General features: G+C 61.3%; 1 protein-coding gene across 2 annotated transcripts; it reads right to left on the bottom strand.

Moving 5' to 3' along the window:
• Positions 1–125: 125 nt before the first annotated feature.
• Positions 126–18682, bottom strand: NPEPL1 (aminopeptidase like 1; the record flags this gene model as incomplete). Of its 2 annotated transcripts, none has more annotated exons than XM_079719438.1 (12): positions 126–861; positions 1401–1511; positions 1954–2130; positions 2453–2576; positions 3288–3388; positions 5535–5612; positions 10305–10447; positions 12075–12156; positions 12608–12697; positions 16933–17103; positions 17653–17859; positions 18533–18682. In XM_079719438.1, the coding sequence occupies 12 exons, from the start codon at positions 18680–18682 to the stop codon at positions 703–705; spliced, it is 1593 nt and encodes a 530-aa protein (XP_079575564.1). In that variant the 3' UTR covers positions 126–702. The 2 variants fall into 2 exon arrangements, with proteins under 2 accessions (XP_079575564.1, XP_079575565.1); XM_079719439.1 differs by having other exon boundaries at positions 17674–17859.
• Positions 18683–18928: the final 246 nt, after the last annotated feature.

Here is an 18928-nt window from a genome sequence, read left to right as displayed (position 1 = left end):
GCCAGATGCTGGTTTGGGAGAAGGTGGTGGCATCCCGGAGCCTCAGGCCCATGGGCAGGCATCAGGGTTGCTTTCTAAAACGGGCTGGAGAGAGAGTGAGACGGAGGCAAAGATGTGATGTGGTTCAGCCATATTTAATTCCACCCCCAGTGAATTCTAAGGGGCCAGAGTAGAGCCTCCTCTTGCTCCATAAAATTGGGTCCCCGAAATAAGTCACCTCCATCCTTTCAAAGGGCAGGGCTGCCTGGAGGCAGCGGCAGCCCTGGCTGGAGCACGGGCCTGGGCTCTCTGTAATGTGGGTGCCACGCGCAGGGCCTGGGCTGGAGACTGGGCCACGGCACCCACCGTGGACACCGAGCAGGTGCAGGCGGCCCAAGGGCCACGCAGCCCAGAGTGTCAGGGCCGCGCATGCATCCTGGGGCCCGGGGTCGTGCGGAGGCCCCAGCAGGGAGCACGGTCTGCAGAAGCTGGCAGCGAATCAAACAGAAACAAGCCCAGTGCTACCCGCACATCCCTCCCGGGGGCCCTGCCAAACCCTGAGCTGTCTCCTAAGACTTACAAGAAGGAGCCCCTTTCCGTCACCACGACAACTAAAAACAAAAAAAACCGAAGCTCATCTTAAGGTATAATCATCCAATTGCTTACAATTAATCAGTGCAAAGTGAGGTAAAAAGCCCAGCGTCGCCGGGCGGGGCAGCCGCGTCACACGAGCCTGCGCTTCTTGGAGTCCCTCTCCACGTCCCCCTCCTGGGCGTCCACCTCACAGCCTAGCGGGGACACCAGGTTCAGCAGAGGGTCCTCAGAGGCCCGGCCGAAGAGTGCCAGCAGGAGGGCCACACCGAAGCCCGTGGCCCGCTCACCCTGTGGGCGAAGGCAGTGGAAACACGTGCGGCCGAGCCAGAGCCTCTCGGCAAACGCGCCGCCGGGGTGGGGGTGGGGACTCCTGGCTCCTGGACCAGGGCGTCTGCCCCGCAACATGCCCCACGGCCCCCTTCCCCGTCCCGCTACACTCCGGGCCGGTGGGCGACGGGCTGATGGACACGGCCCTGGGCTCCCTGCCCCCAGCCCGTCTCCCTGGGGTGGGAAAGGGCGAGACCGAGGGCCCTGGGCCTCCTGCCGAGGACGGGTCGGCCGGGAAGGACTCCACGCAGCAGCCACGCTGTTCCCAGGGATGAGGAGGCCAGAGGTCAGGGGGACCACAGCTGGCCGTGTGACCCTCACACACAATGTTTCCGATGAGCTCAGCCTGCAGCTTTGGAGCCAGAGAGGGGCTCTGGACGCAAGAGAGGGTGGGAGCAGCCAGCCTGGCGGGGAGGGGCCGGGGAGGGGAGCGGGGCGGCCGGCCGGCCAAGCGAGTCCTAAGTGGGGGAGGCAGGGGCACCCCCGGGGCCTGGACTCACGGCGTGCACGGGTGCGGCGATGTCCAGGTGGACCCAGACCCCGGGCCAGTCGAAGCCGATGTGCGAGGCGATGAAAAGGCCGGCGCAGGAGCTGGGGCCGTTGTCCCGGTCCTGGGGGAGGAGGACAGCCACGACCCTTCGGCACCCAGCGGCAGGGACGCTGAGGAGGGGCTCACCCAGAGCGCCCTCGGGGCTGCGTCCAGCTGGGCCCTCGCTGGACGCCCCGCACCCGCTCCACCCCACCGTCCTCAGCGACCACGCGGGGAGCGGCAGGGAGTGACCCCGAGGGCTGCGCCTGTGGGCTACAGGGTCTGCCTTCACGCCGGGCAAGGGCGGCGCCAGCGATAGAGCTGCTGGGGGCGACGGAGGCAGAGCCCGGAGTGGGGAGGACGCGCCGGCAGCGAGACCAGCGAGCGGCGTGTCCCCACTTTGGACGACTTCTCCCCTCCCCCGACCGGAGCCCGGATCTGGGGCCTCGTGGGGGGACGCTGATCCGCCCTGCTGCTGCTTCTTGGGGTCGCTCTGACCCCGCTGCATCCTGCCCCACACCTACCGCCACTGAGTTCTTCATGTCGGCCACGGCCGAGGTGAACTCGCTGAAGTGCAGCTCCGGGCAGTAGACGAGCGGGTGCACCAGGTCCCCGCACTGCCGCCCGGCCTTCATGCAGGCCGCCTCCCACTCGGCGCTGTTGGTGAGCACTGCCGCGTGGTACTTGCCCGTGGCGATGCCCTGGGGACGCGGGGAGAGATGGAGAGAGCCGGCGGGGAGGGTACCCAGGTCGGGGTGGCGGGGAGCACCCAGGACAGAAGAGGGGCCGACAGAAAGCGAGGCAGCAAGACAGCGAGAGAAGCCCGAGTGCGGCCACCTGGGGGACGGTCCCTGTCCTGCCCCGACGTTCCCGCTGTGGTCCTCGGGGCCTGCGCACCTGCACCCCCGTGGAGCCCCCTGGGCCAGCTCCGACCCCTTACGAAGATGTAGAGACAGCAGACCCCACCCCTCTCAGAGTCAGGGTGGCCTCCGGCTCCTCGGGGGCCGCTGCTGAGGGCCCCACCTGAGCTCCGGTCAGCGTGGCGATGTCCAGGATGATGTCGGCGCCCAGGTCCTTGCAGGCGTAGGACACGCCGTCTGCCAGCACCAGCCTGCCCTCGGCATCTGTGTTGTTGATTTCCACAGTCCTAGGGTGCAGCCGAGACCCCACTTAGAGCCCCTCCTTCCTGTCCCCGACAGAAATGCAGCGCCAGGGTCACGAGCAAGGGGGGCCGGAGTGACGCCCCCCCCCCGCTCCTGTGCCTCAGTTTCCTCATCTGTCAGATGGGAGAACAGGGTTGTCTGGGTAAGTGAGGGGAGGCGGCGCCTCTCGGGGTCACCCTGGGGACAGGCGCCCGTGGGAGGGCTGGGCGGGCGAGCGGACTCCGCTCTTCTGAACCCGGGGCCACCTGCTCCTCCAGAGGCTGCCTGCTGTGACTCAAGTGTGTCCTCCTGCAGGTGAGGAGGAGCAGCCCAAGGGCTGATCTCAGGGAGGAGATGCAGGGAGGGGCCCCCAGCTGGGGGTCTGGGGGCGCAGGCTTCAGACACCCGAAGGACAGTAAGCCTAGAGGGCGGAAAGGGCCTGTCCCCCTAAGGCAGGGTGGGTCCCAAGCCCCTGCGGGGCACCCGACACCTCGCACAGTGACACGGCCCTGCTCGCGGCCACCCTGGGACCAAGCGGCTGCTGCCCAGGGGCTCCTGACACAGGGCGTCCTCCCCACAGCGTCTGGCCCTGGCCGGAGTGAGCTGGGCGCGGCCAGGGCTGCCAGCAGGGCCCTGGGAAGGGCCACGAGTTCCAACAACAGAGACAACGTGAGGGGGGCAGGCACCGTGAGGGGGGCGGGCGGGGTCGGCCTTACTTTCCTGAGTACAGCAGGTGGATGTCGTCCGGCCTCGTGGCGCTGGGTCCCACCGAGTTCTCAGCCAGGCAGAACACAGCATGGAGGGTGTCTCTGAAACCCTGCAGGGACAAGGGCGGAGGCTCCAGGTACAGTCTGGGGGTGCCAGCGGGGGGCGGGGGGAGGATGGGCCGGAACTCTCCTCTGACCCACCAGGACAGAGACAGACAGACAGGAGTCCAGGGAGCAGCGAGCACAGCCTCCGGCACTCCCCGTGGCCCTGGCGGCGGGCTCTAGGCCAGGGGTCCGCCACCAAAGTCCATGCAATGCAGCGCTGAGCCCGGAAGCGGGGCTGCGCTGCCGGGTTTGAGGCCCAGCCCGGCCGCTCCCCAGGGGCCTCGCTCAGCCATTGTCTCCCGCCCACACAGGGTGGTCAGCGGTCAAGGTCCCTCACCGCACAAACCCGCTGGCCTGCGGGCTTCCGAGGTTGGCCTCTTGTCTCTGGTGCTTCCTTGTGCCTACCCTCAGGTTGTGTGTGCCGTCCCTGCCTGGTGGAGTCCACGGGGAAACGGTGACCCCCGCCCCGTGTCCCACCACGGGAGGCCCTGCGTGGACTCACCTCCTCGCTCCCATTCTCGCCACACTCACCTCTCATTTTAGCATCTGTTGGTCATTCTCACCTGAAACAATTACTACGCTGCTGTTTGCCAAATGGTGGTTTTCTATTTCTATCATTTCTACAGTAAGCAACTGGGATTCCGCTGTGAATAAATGACTTATGCCTACCAGTATGAAGTGTGGATACTTATTTTGTTCTGGGGGTTATGATCCGTCACCATCGTTATGCGTTTTGAGGCTCATATTGAGGCACGCTCCTTTTCTTAAAAAACCAGTTACAAGCGGAGCCTCCAGGCTTCGGCCCCTGTGGGGTGGGGACCCTCAGCACCCCACGGCAGCACCCCCAGCGGTGGAGGGTCCAGAGGAGTCCCGAGACCACTCACGGCCGCCAGCTGATGAATCGGCGTTAATTGCCAAGCAGCTCCCTGCACACAGGACGGGTCTACCTGCTGGGGCGCCTCCCAGCCGACCTGTCCGGATGCCAGGACAGACCCTCCGCGGGCAGTCACCCGGGCCCCTCAGCAAAGACTCTGGGCAGCGCGGCCACGTGAGCTCTCCAGACACTCCCCCACGAGCTGACAACAAGCAGCGGCCGCCTGCGGCTGGGCCTTTCCCCTCGCATCCCTGTCGAGCTCATCCACCGAGGGGGCGGGCCCGGCTCAGCCCGCAGGGCCCCAGGCGGGCAGGTGAGCTGGGTGCAGCCCCCAGGCCGGGCCTGCCTGTGCCGAGCAGGGTGAGGGGACGAGGGCCAAGACCCCCTCCCCACCCCACCCCTGGCTCCGCAGAGGGGTGCCACACGCTGCTCCTGGGGGGCCGGTGCTGTGGCCGCAGCTCTCCCTTCTAGGGAGGCCCCCTGGCACCGTCGGGACGCAGGCCGAGCCCTCCTTCCTCCCGGACTTCCTGCTTCCCTCTTGGGGGTGCCTGGGCAGAAACTATTTGCCAAAATCTTTTCACTGGACGTCCAGCCCTGGGAGCCACGCTGCTCAGGTGGCCCGTCTGTGGGGAAGGAGGGCTTGTATCTGGTGACACGAAGGGCCGGGCTTCTCAGAAGTGCCCGAAGGAGCCACGCTGAGAGGTGAGTGGCCCTGGACGGCCGGTGTGCGCCCACCCCCCTTTGCTGGATAAACACCCTCTACAACTCCAAACGCCGGGGAGCAGCCACTGCTGCTGGCCCCCTCCACAGGGCTCCCCTGGCTCAGGAATCTGATTCCAATCGTCGGGCTCCACGAGGCCTGGCGTGCCCTGGGTGGGGAGTGCGGGGCCCTCCGGCTGCCCTGGACGTCTGTGCTCAAAGTGGCCACCCAGGCTACTCCAGGGCCGACCCCGGGCCCCTTCCGCCAAACAGCAGCCCGGCCCTCCGCAGACCCCGACCCTGAGCACCGGACCCCAAGTGAGAGCGGGCAGGCCGGGCAGGCAGCCTGCTCCCCGGCACCCTTCCCGTTTCGGTCCGGACGGGCGAGGCTCTCAGAACTCAGCGGGGACCCGCAGAGCCGGACGCACAGGGGAAGGTGACAGGCTCGGGTGGAGGAGCCCGAGGGGCCCAGTGCTGGGGTGCAGAGGAAAAGGGGCCAGGGGGCTGCAGAGGCTCAGGAAGGACGGGGGTGCGCTCTGGGGAGAAGGGCCGCGAGGGGAGGACGGGGCCGCACCCACCTGCTTGACGGCAGCTCTGAAGGCCCCCAGCACGGCCGCGGCGCCTCCGCAGTCCCTCTTCATCCCCGGCATGGTGGTCTGCGGGTGGCACAGGGGGGCGAGAGAGAGGTGAGCGGATGCTGACCCCCCAGCGCCAGGGCCCCCGCCGCAGCCCGTACACCAGGGCCCCGGAGGTGCAGGACCTGGCGCCCACAGAACCCAGGAAACGCCACTGGTCGCCTGGGGTCCCCTAGAAGCAACGGGAAGCAAGGGCCAAAGATGCCAGGGTGCCTCCGGCTCGAGCAGAGCTTTGGGAGTTACTGAAGGGAACTGTGCGAGGAGGGGAGGTGGGGGTAGACGTCCAGAGCTGCCGGATTCGCCGTGGCCTGGCTCCCGGCTAGGCCATGACCAAGTCCCCCTACCTTGACCGCCCCGTCCGGGTTAATGGGCGCTCTTCCCAAATGCCACCGATTACCGTGACATCACCCATCCCACCCCCACCCTGAGGATACCTGCCACCTGCCCCAGTTGGCGTCTCCGGGGTGACGGGTCTAATGGGAGGACCACTGGGGACAGAGGCGCCCTCCGGCCACAGGGGTAACACGATTTTCTGTAAGCGAGCTGAGAGCAGCTGCGCGTTTTTACATTCCATAGGTTCCCAACACTAACTGACAGGTTCGTATTTTAAATTAACAACAGGTCATCGGATGTAAGGATTTGGGATCGAAAGGTGCCGAGTGAATTTTCTGAACCCTTATTGGATTACGTGAGCCTCGAGTTTTAATGGAAAGTATTTTTAGATATAAACGGAGCTGCTTTTACAATTAAGTTGAGTGAAAATGACTCAGCGAGCACTACTGAAAAGAAGCCATCTATTTTGACCTAATCTGCGAGAAACCACAAGATTGTTTAAAAGGAAAAACAGGGCCTCAGACCTAGAATCAAACCCCTTGCAAAATGGCCGCACAGAAAACGGCTCGAGATGGTCACTGAAACCCCCATGATCCCCTGTCACGGGCAGAACAAATGTCCCACCCAAAACGCAGCTCAACGGACTGTGCCAGCATCTCAGACCCCACCTGTCGTTCCTGTTTCTATAAGAGAAACGATTTCCATGGTAACGCCTTGGTCACTGGTAGGCTGACACTTGCAGCAATGGGGCAGGGGCAGTGATGGCTGGAGCCGTGGCCCGGGGCCCCACGGGAACTGGTGGTCACTGGATTCATTTCCAGGCCTTCCGGGAAATAAGGCACTGCCCATTTCACTCGAATCTTCTTGCTGAAGCAGTAAACGATTAACTTTTCAAAATCTCCGCCGTTGGGTACAGCCGTTCCCAACACTGTCTGTGATGGGATGGAAGGTGCCGGGAAGGCCCTGCTCTCTCTCCCCGACGCCCGGCAGTCGGTCACGGTGGGTCGGCCGGAGCCCAAGTGGGAGCGGGCACTGAGTCTTTCCTGAGCTCAGCAAGCCTCTGTTCTTGCAAACACCATTGTACTTGGAGGAACCACTGACAGATGCTGGGGATCCAGACTCAGGTATCTGCAGACATTTTCTCAAAAACTATCAAAGTGAGCCTCTCACCTCCAGAAGGGCACCGGGCATTGCTTGGCGCCAGTGGTAACATTTGAGCTGTCAAGCAAAAATCAGAATTTTGGAAAACTTGTATCCGCCTCCATGATGGCTTCCTAACACTCACCTTTTTACATGAGATAGATGGTGATATTAACGAATATGGTTTTAAAAAATATTATATAATGAAATATGTCAAAATCTGGAGGTTCCACATAACTCTGTGAACAATATTTTCCAAATGACCCATATCATGTGTGATATTATAAAATCATACATTCAGAGCTCAAGACAGACCCGTAGATTTCAACGTAGCAGAACACCAAAGCTCACAGACATGGTTTCAGATTCCGCATCATAACTAACCTTTCAGAAGCTCCCACCTGTCAAGTTTTGGTGTAATAGCAAAGAAGAATGTCCTGAGTTACCTGAAGAGGGTACTAAAAGGCTTCTCCCTTTTCTAACTACAAAAGGACTGAGGCCAGATTTTCTTTTTACATTTCAACTAAAACAGATCACAACAGATTAAATGCAGAAGAAGATAGCACAGCTGATCACAGCTGTCTTCTATTAAGGCACACATTAAAGAGCTGCCAAAATGTAAAACATTGCCACTCCTCTCGGTAATTTTTTTTCGTTTTGGAAAATACAGTTCTTTTCATAAGACTGTATTATTTACAGTGGTATGCAATGGGGTCATATTGTTATTTTTTAATGAATTAATAAATATCTTTAAAATTTCCCAGTTTTAATTTCTAGTAGGGTAAATACCAGCAGACATCACCCTTATAAACAAAATCTCTTTGGAATCAATACTTGTGAAGACTGGAAGGGGTCCTGAGTCTAACACACTTGAGACCTGTTAATTCATGCTGATCCTGATTTGCCTTGAAAATCTTTGAAAACCGGGATCGTTCCTACAAAACGGGGAGAGGGTGCCACCAGCAAAATGACGAATTCCCAGGAAGCCCTGCTTCTCACTCCCGCCCTCTAACCAGCCAACATCCAAATGAGCCTGGAAGTCTGCCCCCCAGAACTCAGGGCAAGAGCCCCTATCGAGGGTGTGGGCGGGGGACCAGCACCAGGTGCAGCTAGAGGGGCTCATCATCTGCAGGGAATTTCAAACGGTAATAAACCGACCAAAAGTCAGTCTGCCCGTTGTCATCAGTGGAAAAATATTCCTCCTGCTGTTGGCCGAAGCGAGTCCTAATCACGTAAATGAAAGCTTCAAATCCACCTATGTCACCTCCTACAACATCAGCTCCAGCAACACCATCCTACACGGACACTCATCACTGCCCGTGGCGTAGACTCCACGCGGTGCCCTGGCTCTGAGTCGGGCGGGCTCCGGAGGCGGACGGTCAGCGTCCACGGCGCCTGTGACGGCGAGTTCCTGCCTTTGGATGGTGCGCTCGGAGGGAACCCCAGGGAGCAGCGAGCCTCTTTGCTGCCCTCCGTCTCGGGCAACCACTGGAGTCGTGGTGTTTAAAACGTTTTTACCCCACAGACGTCTGAAAGCTGCTGGAGTTGATCTCAAAGGACCGGAGACGGGGATGCTATACCAATCTGGGGAGTTTCTTGGGAAATGGGATTCTTAGTGGTCTCTGCCGAGGGACCCTACTGTTGGAGACTTTCCCTGAGTATCTGTGTATCAGTTGCTTCATGGGATAGAAACTCTTCAAAATTAAAATTAATTGTGTGGTCTTGGATCAACTATGAGTGAACATAGACTGACCAATCTGGTACCTCTGTCTAGTGAACGTAAAGATGTGAAGATGACCAATTTTGATAAAGTCATTGACAAATCCGCAGAAACTAAGGCCTGACAGCAGAGTCTGATGCTGGCATACAGCACCACGAGAGAACAACATGGAGGCATCAGTTTTTTTTCTATCAAAAATGATATTAATGCTATTTTCTTTTTTTTTGGCCGCACCTCACAACATGCGGAACTTCCCTGAATAGGGATCAAACCCACGTCCCCTGAAGTGGAAGGTGGAGTCTTAACCACTGGACCACCAGGGAAGCCCACATTAATGCTGTTTAAAAGTGTTAATGGATGCCTGTTTTCTTTATTTGTACTATAACATTCATTGTTAATTTTTTATTGGCATGATAATATATATGGAATTCAATAAAAGGGAATTCACTATCGGGGAATTCACTACTGGTGTTTGGTTTTTTTAAACATTTATTATTTGTTTCATTTCCCGATTAGTCCTGAAAATAATTTTGTTGTTTAGAAGAGGAGGGATGTTAAAAAAAAAAGATCATCCACTCTAGGTACCAAATACAGAAGTGCAAAAAGTAGCAGCACAAGCCCTACACTAAATAGCAGCTGACCCTGGGGTGTGATGTCAGAGGAGCGACAGGGAGCGGTGGGACCCGCGGCCAGCCGGAGGAAGGCGGCGCACCCACAGGGGCAGCTGCCGCTTGGCTCCAGCAGGGTGCCTCCAGGTGCGAACGCAGGACCGGCGCTGCCAGGTCCTCTTGAGATTACAAAAGGTAAGAGACCCAGTCCCGTGAGAATTCTTCCTGTTTTTAAATGCTGGTAACTAATTCGGATTTTAAAACACCATCTGGGCCAAGAGGACGCGCCTGAGAGCCACGGGGGCTGCCAGTCGTCAGTGTCTTCCCCGCGCGAGCTTAGCTTGCGCTCAGCCGTCTAAAGCTCCCTCTCTGGGATGGCTGACTCTCCTCTTCCAGGTCTCTTTCCCAGCTTCCCCCTAGAGCCCAGCCCAGGCCTGGAGCACCTGCATGTGGGATGAGCAGATGAAGACACCTCTCCTCCTGCTCCTGGTGCAGGGCAGGCCCCTAGGCGTGAGGAGGGGCCACCCTTAAGAGAGACTCTGGGACTTGCAGCCTCCCAGCAACGCTCCCAGGTGCCTGGCTTCTGGGCCCAAACTCCCCTCCCTTTAACCAGGGCGTCTGCTTTCCAAGGGTCTCGTGAGGACCACCACTAAGCACCCTCTTGGGGGACCTCAGACGGTCGTGGAGACAGTGCGCGTCTCCCCAGGCCCCTTCCTTCTTCTCCAGATTTTCTGTTTCCTGCCTCCTGCCTGAAGTGCAGGCGTGAAATCGTCTGCCTCTCGGGGGACTGGGCCCCACGGCCTCTCCCCTGGACGCCCCGACTCCGAGGCCCAGGAACCTTGCTCCTTCCTCCGACGCCTGAGAAGGGGCCCTCCCGCCTGGCCCCGCCCGAGCCCCAGCCCCGCACCTCACCTTCCCCTTCATGCTGAGACCCCCGGTGTCGTAGACGATGCCCTTGCCCACCCACGCGATGGTCTGGGTGGCTCCGTCAGGGGTGTGGCTGAGGACGGCTAGGGCTGGGGGGTGGAGGGCAGCCTTGCCCACACCGTAGATCCCTAGGGAAAGCACAGGACACGTCAGTGAGGCGCGGGCTGGACCCAGCGGAGGACTCCCGGAAGCCCCCCAGCAACACTGCTCTCCCCCCGAAGTAGCCACTGGCTTGTGGACGTTCCTCCCGGACAGCTCCCTGCCCCCTCCCAACCCCTCCCACCCCCTGGCTGGTGTGGGATCGGGGAAGGCAAATGAGTTCACTGCCCTGGGACTGCAAATGAACTCTACACGAAGTACTGTGAGGCAAGAAAACCCGCTGAGAAAAAAAATATTGTATCATTCCCAGAAAGACGTGAACAGGATTGCAGAATGAAGTGATTTTTGGATAATTCTTGAAGGCCGCTCCAGCCCCTGCTCGCCCTCCCTTCCTTGACCTCTCCGTGCACTCAGGATGTACCTCCCTTTCCGACCTCCCTCCCACCACTGCCTCACTGTTGGTTTCTATGCCCCATCTTCTCAAGAAAACTGTGGCTTGCCGTGGGCACAGCCCATGCCTCAAGGTCCCCCAGTAATCAAACTGAACAATCGTGGTAATAGCTGCCTGACAAACTCCTACTCATCCTGCAAGACCCGCTGCAAACGTCACCTCCTCCGTGAAGCTTTCTGACTGAACTGCCTCTCCCTCCACTAACACGTGCCCACAGATTCTGCCTCTGGGCATTCACGATCGTGTGGATCCCCTCCCTGAAGCGTGGGCAGGACTGCCTGTCTCAGTTCCTCTGGGTGTGGCAGAGATGACAAGACCACTTCCAAGATTAGGTGACAACAGAAGACCTTGCCTCTATCTTGCTTGCTCTTTCTCGTCTCTTGCTCGGAGACCTTGCTCTGAGAGAAGTAGTTGCCACGTTGTGAGCTGCTCAAGGACAGGCCCACAAGACAAGGAACAGCCAGTGGGGCCCGGAGGCCTGCTGGCAGGGCCGTGAGTGAGCCCTGCTGGGAGCACGTGGCCAGCCCCAGTGGGGCCTTCAGATGACCGCAGCCTCGAGAGAGCCACGCCCGATTCCCCACCCACAGGACTGCAAGACGACGGACACGTGTTGCTTTCAGTTGCTACCCTCTGGGGTAACTGGCTTTGCAGCCTCAGGTAACGAGGACAGTGACCTTCCCAGCCAGACAGAAAGCTCCTGTCCTAGTCGTCACCGCATCTCAGTGCCTGGGAGTCGGGGGAGGATGGGCCTGGCAATCAGGAAAGGCTCTCTGAGGAGGTGGCCGAGACGTGCAGGGTAAGACGGCCCCATCGTGAGACTACCTCGGGGGAAAGCATCCCAGACAGAAAGGGCCGCAAGTGCAGGCCTTGATGTGGACGTGAACTTGTGTATTCGAGGAACAGAAAGGCCCTGCTGGGTTAGCCGGGGAGCCAGGACGGCAGCATGTGGGAGGCTGCAGAGGGAGTGGGCGGGGGAGGCCTTGGATCCTGAGGCTTCCAGGGTCTGAATCAGAATCTGAATCGCTGCCTCCTCCCTCCCCCACAGATGGTCTGCTTCCCAGGGTCTGGCCTCGGGGCTGGACACGGGCTGGGTTCCTTCAGGGCGAAGCCTGGGACGACACACCATGCAGCCTGGTGCCCCCCTGCCACGCAGGTGCCCCGGTCGCTCCTGAGGCCAGGATCTGCACGGACCAGACCCCACCCACCTCCAAATCCTCTCGCCTTCAGCTCCTCATCCCGGATGACGGTTGGGACGATCCCCAGTTCTTTTCCAACTTTCTTAATCTCCTGGATGTGTTCATGGAAAAAACAACAACACACAAACACGTGAAGACGGCTTAAATCAGGGTGAGGCCAGGGCCTGGGCCAGGGGTGAGCAGATGCCTTACGGTGGGAGAGGGATGGGCTGCGATGCCGTGGCTTTGACTCTTGGCTCTGAGCATGATTAAACCCAGGAGAGGCGGCTCACCCTCCAAATTCTGCGATTTCCTGCAGCTTATGGCTGGAGTCCTGCTGAGGGGCCTTTGGGGAGGAAGCTCTGTGCTCCCTCTAACCTCAGCTGAGGCCTGGGGGCCCCTCGGCTCCGGCTGGACGGCAGGACTCTGTCCGCAGCAGCCCGCGGCTTCCCCAGACGAGGTGCAGAGACTGTGGACCATCCCCCTGCAGCCCTGGGTTTCCTGACTCTCCTTGGGGTCTACCGACACCATCCCAGTCCCGGCAGGACCCCAGGGCTACGAACCTCGAGGAAGGTGTCTGTGTTCATCTCATTGCAGGGCGTGTCCACGATGCGGGCTGCCAGCCGCACGCCTTCTGTGGCGCTTGTTAAACACTAGGAGAAACAAAAGGCCGTCACTGGGGCCCTGGGACCAGGTGGAAGGCATCCCTCCTCATCCAATGGCCAGGGGCCCAGAGGTGTCAGAGGCACACGGCACCCGGGAGAGGTTGCAGGGCTGCTGCCAGGGGAGCAAGGGCAGGTGGAAGGGAAGCAAAAGTTTGCCCGTGACCCCCCAGCCGTCTACATAAAGTCCAACACAGCTCCAGAATCACAGAGGAACCCTTCAAGTCTGGCATCCTGCCCGGCCTACACGGGGCCCACCTTGCTTTCTAAACCTCATCTCCTGCTACGTACGCCCCTCATCCAGGTGGCAGGTGGCCCTCCTGCCTGGCTCTGAACACACATTATGTATGGCCTCTGCCAACCCCCTACCCCCTTCTCAGGAGGAGGTGTTGCCCTCTGTTATGGACTGAATGTCCTGAAGCCCTGACCCTCAGTGGGATGGTATTAGAAGGGCTTTAGGAGGTGATCAGGTTTCAATGAGGTCAGGAGGGTGGGGCCCCATGACGGGATGACTGCCCCTAAGAAGAGGACACAGCGGGCTTCCCTGGTGGCGCAGTGGTTAAGAGTCCGCCTGCCAATGCAGTGGACATGGGTTCAAGCTCTGGTCTGGGAAGATCCCACATGCCGCGGAGCAACTAAGCCCATGAGCCACACAAACTGAGCCTGCACTCTAGAGCCTGTGAGCCACAACTGCTGAAGCCCGTGGGCCTAGAGCCCGTGCTCCGCAATAAGAGAAGCCACCGCAATGAGAAGCCCTCGCACCGCAATGAAGAGTAGCCCCCGCTCACTGCAACTCGAGAAAGCCCGCGTGCAGCAACGAAGACCCAACGTGGCCAAAAATAAATAAATAAAATAAATAAATTTATATATAAAAAAAAGAAGAGGCCGCAGCAAGAAGGTGGTGGTCTGAAAGCCGGGAAGAGAGCCCTCACAGGGCCCACCGTGGTCCTGGACGTCCTAAACATGTGCTGTTCAAGCCCCCCGTCTGTGGGCTGTTGTCATGGTGGCCTGAGCAGACCAAACCACTCCCCTTCTGTTGCCAAGCTCCCAGCTACGCTTTGAGGTACTTCTCAAAGGCCATATCCTCCAGGAGCGTCTCTGGATCCTCCCAATGGAGAAAAGGTCCCTGGGCCCGCTGGGGAGGCGTTTTTCTCACGTGGGCCCCATGTGAGTGTCACAGACCCCCACCCTTTTTCCCGGTCATCTGATGTGACACTGCTCTGGCCACAGGGCCAGGAGGGAAGGACACAGACAGACCGGCCTTGCGCACCGAGCCAGCGCCCAAAGGGCAGCAGGAGCCTGCCACCGGCCGCCACGGGAGGCACTGCAGACGGGGCACGTGCACACGCAGAGGTCATGCTCATCCCCAAACCGGCTGTCCCCTCCCCTCGTAGCTTCCGCCAAGAACTTCTGTCCCCCCGTGTCAGCCCTGACGCTCGGCTTTGCCTCCTGCTCCACCTGGCCCTCCAGCACCCACCTCCAGGGCCTGGCTGCCTTTCCCAGTGCAGGGAAGAGGCAACATCAAGAGAGAGGCGCAGCGTGGGTCTGGGGGAGGTGAGGACGGCACCCTGTTCCTAACCGCCTCTTCCAGCGCCGTGGGGACGGGGGAGAGCAGGCTCCAGGCCCAGAGCGGCGGCCCAGCCACCTCTCAGGCTGTCCCGAGGCAGTTAAACCCTGGAGCCTCAGAGGCAGAGACTTGACAGCTCAGATGTGCCGTGCAGCCCCCGCTGCCTGCCAGCGGGCTCTCCCCCAGGAGGGTGAGGGTCTCTGTCTGTGGGGGGCTGCACAGACCTGCAGCCGCTGTCTGGGAAGCGCGTCAGTGCCAGCCCCACGGAGGCTCAGGTGAGAGGGTGCACCTTTGGGGGAGGAGCCTGCACCTCACTGTGCCTCAGTTTCCTCATCACAAAAGCAGGATCATCCAGGGCTTCCCTGGCGGTGCAGTGGTTGAGAGTCCGCCTGCCGATGCAGGGGACGCGGGTTCGTGCCCCGGTCCGGGAAAGATCCCACATGCCGCGGAGCGGCTGGGCCCGTGAGCCATGGCCGCTGAGCCTGAGCGTCCGGAGCCTGTGCTCCGCAGCGGGAGGGGCCACAACAGTGAGAGGCCCGCGTACCGCAAAAAAAAAAAAAAAAAAAGAAAAAGCAGGATCATCCATTCAGTCATTCATTCATTCCATCCACGTTTACGTGAGCACCTACTGTGCGCCAGGCTCCACACTAGACTCTGAATTCAAAGATGCCCAAGGGACGCAAGTCCAGCAGAGAATCACAGCACATTGTTCCTTTAGATGCCACAGAGGAGGAGGGTAGGAGAGGCCACAGACATGGGGTCTAGGCGGTCCCCGTGGTGAGGAAAAGGCCAGCCGGGGTGTCAGAGACTCATGTGCTCACGATCCAAGACAGAAGAGAAAGAGGGCTGACGGATGGTGGCCGCGGTTTAAGCCTGGATCTACCCCATGCTGGCGTGGCCCCGGTAAGTCACTTAATATCTCTGAGGCTCAGTTTGCTCAACTCTAAAGTGGGGAGAGTTAACAGAACCCATTTCACTGGGCAGTTGGGAGAATTAAGTGTGTGCACACATGTGTGCTCGGAGCAGCGCCTGACACCTGACAAGCACTCGCAAAGTGCTGGCCCCTGCCTGGTTGTGAGGCAGTGGGAAGCGGAACCGGACGGGGGAGTCTGGAGGCAGCCAGGCGAGTTAGGAGGCTGCCACCACGGTCCCAGGGAACAGTGGGGTGCAGGTGGGCAAAGTAGAATGGGTGGGATGTAGGGGCCAGGGAGACCCTTCATCACATACAAAGCCGGTGCGGGGATTATTATGCACAGGACCAGGACCCTGCCCTCCGGGGGCTGGGGGACTCCGACTCCAGCGCAGGGCACAGAGGCTAAACTCAGATGCGTAATGTCCGGTGCGGATGGCTCTCGGCTGGCAGAGGGCCTGGCAGTGTGGGAGAGGCCGGGCTAGCCAGGATGGCCAGGTCTCCCCGAGGAAGGGATGCGGGCAGAAGCCGGACTGAGACCAGGCAGAGCCAGAGCCGGAGGGGCCCTGGAGAGGGACCCTGAGCAGGACTGGGCTTGGCGAGGCCAAGGGACAGCAGGAAGCCAGTCCCTGTGGCTGAGGGCAGGAGGAGAGGGGCTTGGAGCGGGTAGAGGACGCTCAGGCCTCCAGCCCCAGCCCAGAACTCGGAAGGAACTCCCTGGAGCTGGAGGGAAGGAGTGATCATTGGTGTCCAACTGCAGGCTGGAGCCCAGGGGCACTGAAACCACCCAGAGAGGAGGGTGTGAGGCCAGAATGCCCCCATGGTGGCGGGGGGGCACAAAGGGAATGCGGAGAGGGCGGGGCAGGCGGGAGGGGTATGGGGAGGAGAGAAGGCTCAGGCTCCTGGCTGGGCGGGTGCCCTGCAAGGAGGGATGACCAGTGCTCAAGTCAGGCAGATGTGGCCCTTGGAAAACAATGTCAGGAAGGGGGTGGGTGGGCGAACTCCATGCTGGTGGGCTGAGCGGGGAAAAGGAGTTAAGACAGGCAAAGCCATCGGACCACGGGAGGCGAAGGGAAGAAAAAGAGGAGCTGTCTCAGGAGGGCAGAGATGAGGCACACTGTCTCCTCCTCGGGGAAAGAATCCCGGTGCGGGGGGAGCCGTTACAGACCTGGGGGCACAGAGCGGATGAGGGGCTGCTCAAGGGGCCTGAGACAGAGCGACGGGTGAAGGAGGGGAGGGGAAAGGAGCACCTGAGTCTGGCGGTTGGAGCGGGGGCTGCAGGTGGGGAGGATGAGACCACAGCATGACTGGGCTGGGGGGGTCACCACGGGAGGGAAACCTGGCCTTCGGCCCACACGAGGACTTCTAGGTTGGGAATCACTTCCAGCCTTGCCGTGCCTCAAAAGGATCAAACGAAGGAGGATCAAATGAAATAACATATGTAAAAGCACACCATAAAGGGTAATGTGATATATACACGGGCAGGATTATTAGTATCAAAACGTGAAAGCACCTGGCGCGGGGTAGGTGCTTGATAAACACTGGCTGAATAGAAGCGAACCCTGAGAACAAGACCACCCTGGGGGGAGGGAGCCCGCTGCCCGGCTTTGGACAGGCCCCTGGGGCCTTCTCTGGAATTCCAGCAGCCCTGTCCTCTCCTCCCAGGGAGTGGGAAAGAGAGCTCTGCCCAAGCTGGGGGGCGGTGGGGAGTGCGGCACGGGGACCCGGTCTGAACTTCCAGACACCCACTTGCAAGGTGGACACTTCCACTGGCCCGTTGTCTTGTCCCACGAGGAAAAACTCCACTGTGACGGTCTTCTTCTCCGGCCGCCGTGAGGCCCCCGAGCGTTGGGTGAAGAGTGGGAAAGCGCGGGCCAGGGCACAGGCCGAGGCGAAGGCGTCCGACCGCTCACAGACCATCTGCAGCACAGAGAGTGGAGCTGTGGTGAGGGGGAGTGAAGCGGGGTTGGGGGTGGGGGATGGGACCCAGGGCCCAACCCATGGGAGCCGCCATCAGGAAGCGCTAGGGCCCCAGAGCTGGGTCAGAGGCCACTGTGGAAACAATCTGGACGGAGATGCCCCAGCGAAGCCATCATCCCAGGGGCCTTCCCCAGAATCACTGTCCCACGATGTGAGAAAGAAAATGTCAGCCACCAGATGGGGTCAACTGCCTCTCGAGACAGGAAGGCGGGACGTGCAGCGATGCACAGCGGACACAGGCTCAGGAAGCCTGGGTCTGATGAGTCTCAGATCTGCCACCCAAACTGATCTGGGGTAGAGCGTTCCGTCTCGGGGCCCTCGGTATCCCCGGCGGCGGTAAGGCCGGGGTTGCACGGTGCGGTCGCGGCAGCATCGTCCGCATCGGGGATACCGTGGGCCGTTGTGCTCTGCGGTCTGGAGGGCTGAGCCATAGGCCCCGGCCAGCAGGCCAGCACACAGCGACCCGAAGCTCAGGGGCCCGTGCGGGGCCAGCCCCTCAGAAGCACTCACCAGAATGCACCGATGGGTTCCCGGCGGCAGGCAGGTCCGCACGAGCCGGGTGACGAAATGCGCGGCCGAGGGGCTATTGTGCCTGCTCACCCTGGAGGGCAGGGCGGCCACGGTGGCATAGTTCAGGTAGAGGGGACAGCTGTCCGTGGGGCTGGGGTTGAGTGTGCTTAGGGCAGCCTGCCAGAGCTGCATCAGAAGAGGAGACACAAGACAGACACCAGCCTTTACAGGGCCGCCGGCCAGAGCCCTGCGCGCAGACGCCTGACTCACTTGCTAAAAGGGCACTTTTGCAGCCTCCCCGCGGCACCCAGGATCCCTAATTAAGAAGTGTCACATCTCACTAGATAAGCGCTGTGTGCGTCCGCTGGCACACGTCCACCCTCGTGGGATTAAACAGTGGGGACTTAAACGGCCAGGCTGGAGGCTGCTCTGCTACAAACGCTGGAAACTAGCACTGGGGTGGGACGCAGCCAGGTGCCCCTGGAGGGGGGCGGGCGGCACCGCCACAAGGGTTCTGGAAGGCGGTGTCAGGGCCCGGCCCCTCGAGGGCAGTTCCTTCGCGCCTGGTCGAAGGACAGGCCAGCTCTGCCCACGAGCCTGCGGCCCGGGTGGGTGCGGGGCGCGCGCGGCCTCCGGGCGGGGCTGCTGGACGGGAGCCCGCTCCTCTGCTTCCTGGGAGGCGGGCGGCCCCGGGCCTTGCCGGCCGGCCTGGCCTGCTGGGGCGCGCCCGGGCCGGCGGGCGGGCTGGGGGGCGCCGGGCGGTCGAGGCGGGGCCTCCAAGGCCTCCCCGCCGGCCCGGCCCCGCCCGGCCTCCGCTCGCCGGCAGGGCGGCGCATGGCGGCCGGCGCGGCCCGCTCACCTCCTCGGTGACCCGGGGCAGCAGCTTCCCGCGGACGTGGCTCCAGGGCACGCGGTGCAGGTGGTGCAGCTGCCCGAGCAGCAGCAGCGGCCGGCTCTGCGGGTCCGCGTCCCCGGCGCTCGCCTGGAACTGCAGCCCCACGTTCGCCATCTTCGCCGGCCCAAGCCCCCCGCCCCGGCCACCGCGCCCGCCGCGCTTGGGCTCCCGCTCCGGCCGGGCCTCGGCGCCGCCCCGGCCCTGCCCGGCCGCCGGCCCCGCCTCCCCCGCCGCTCCGGGCCGCTCGCGAGACGTGCAGGGCCCGCCCGGGGCGCGAGGGGGCGCCGGGCCGGCGGGGCGGGAGGCAGGCCCGGGTCGGGCGGCCCGAGGCGGCCCGGACCTGCAGGCCCCGGCCCGGGG

Source organism: Hyperoodon ampullatus (genome assembly GCF_949752795.1).
Source record: "Hyperoodon ampullatus genome assembly, chromosome: 14".
NCBI classification, from domain to species: Eukaryota; Metazoa; Chordata; class Mammalia; order Artiodactyla; family Ziphiidae; genus Hyperoodon; species Hyperoodon ampullatus.
The sequence above is the reverse complement of the archived record's forward strand: the minus strand, read 5'-3'. Positions and strand labels throughout refer to the sequence as shown.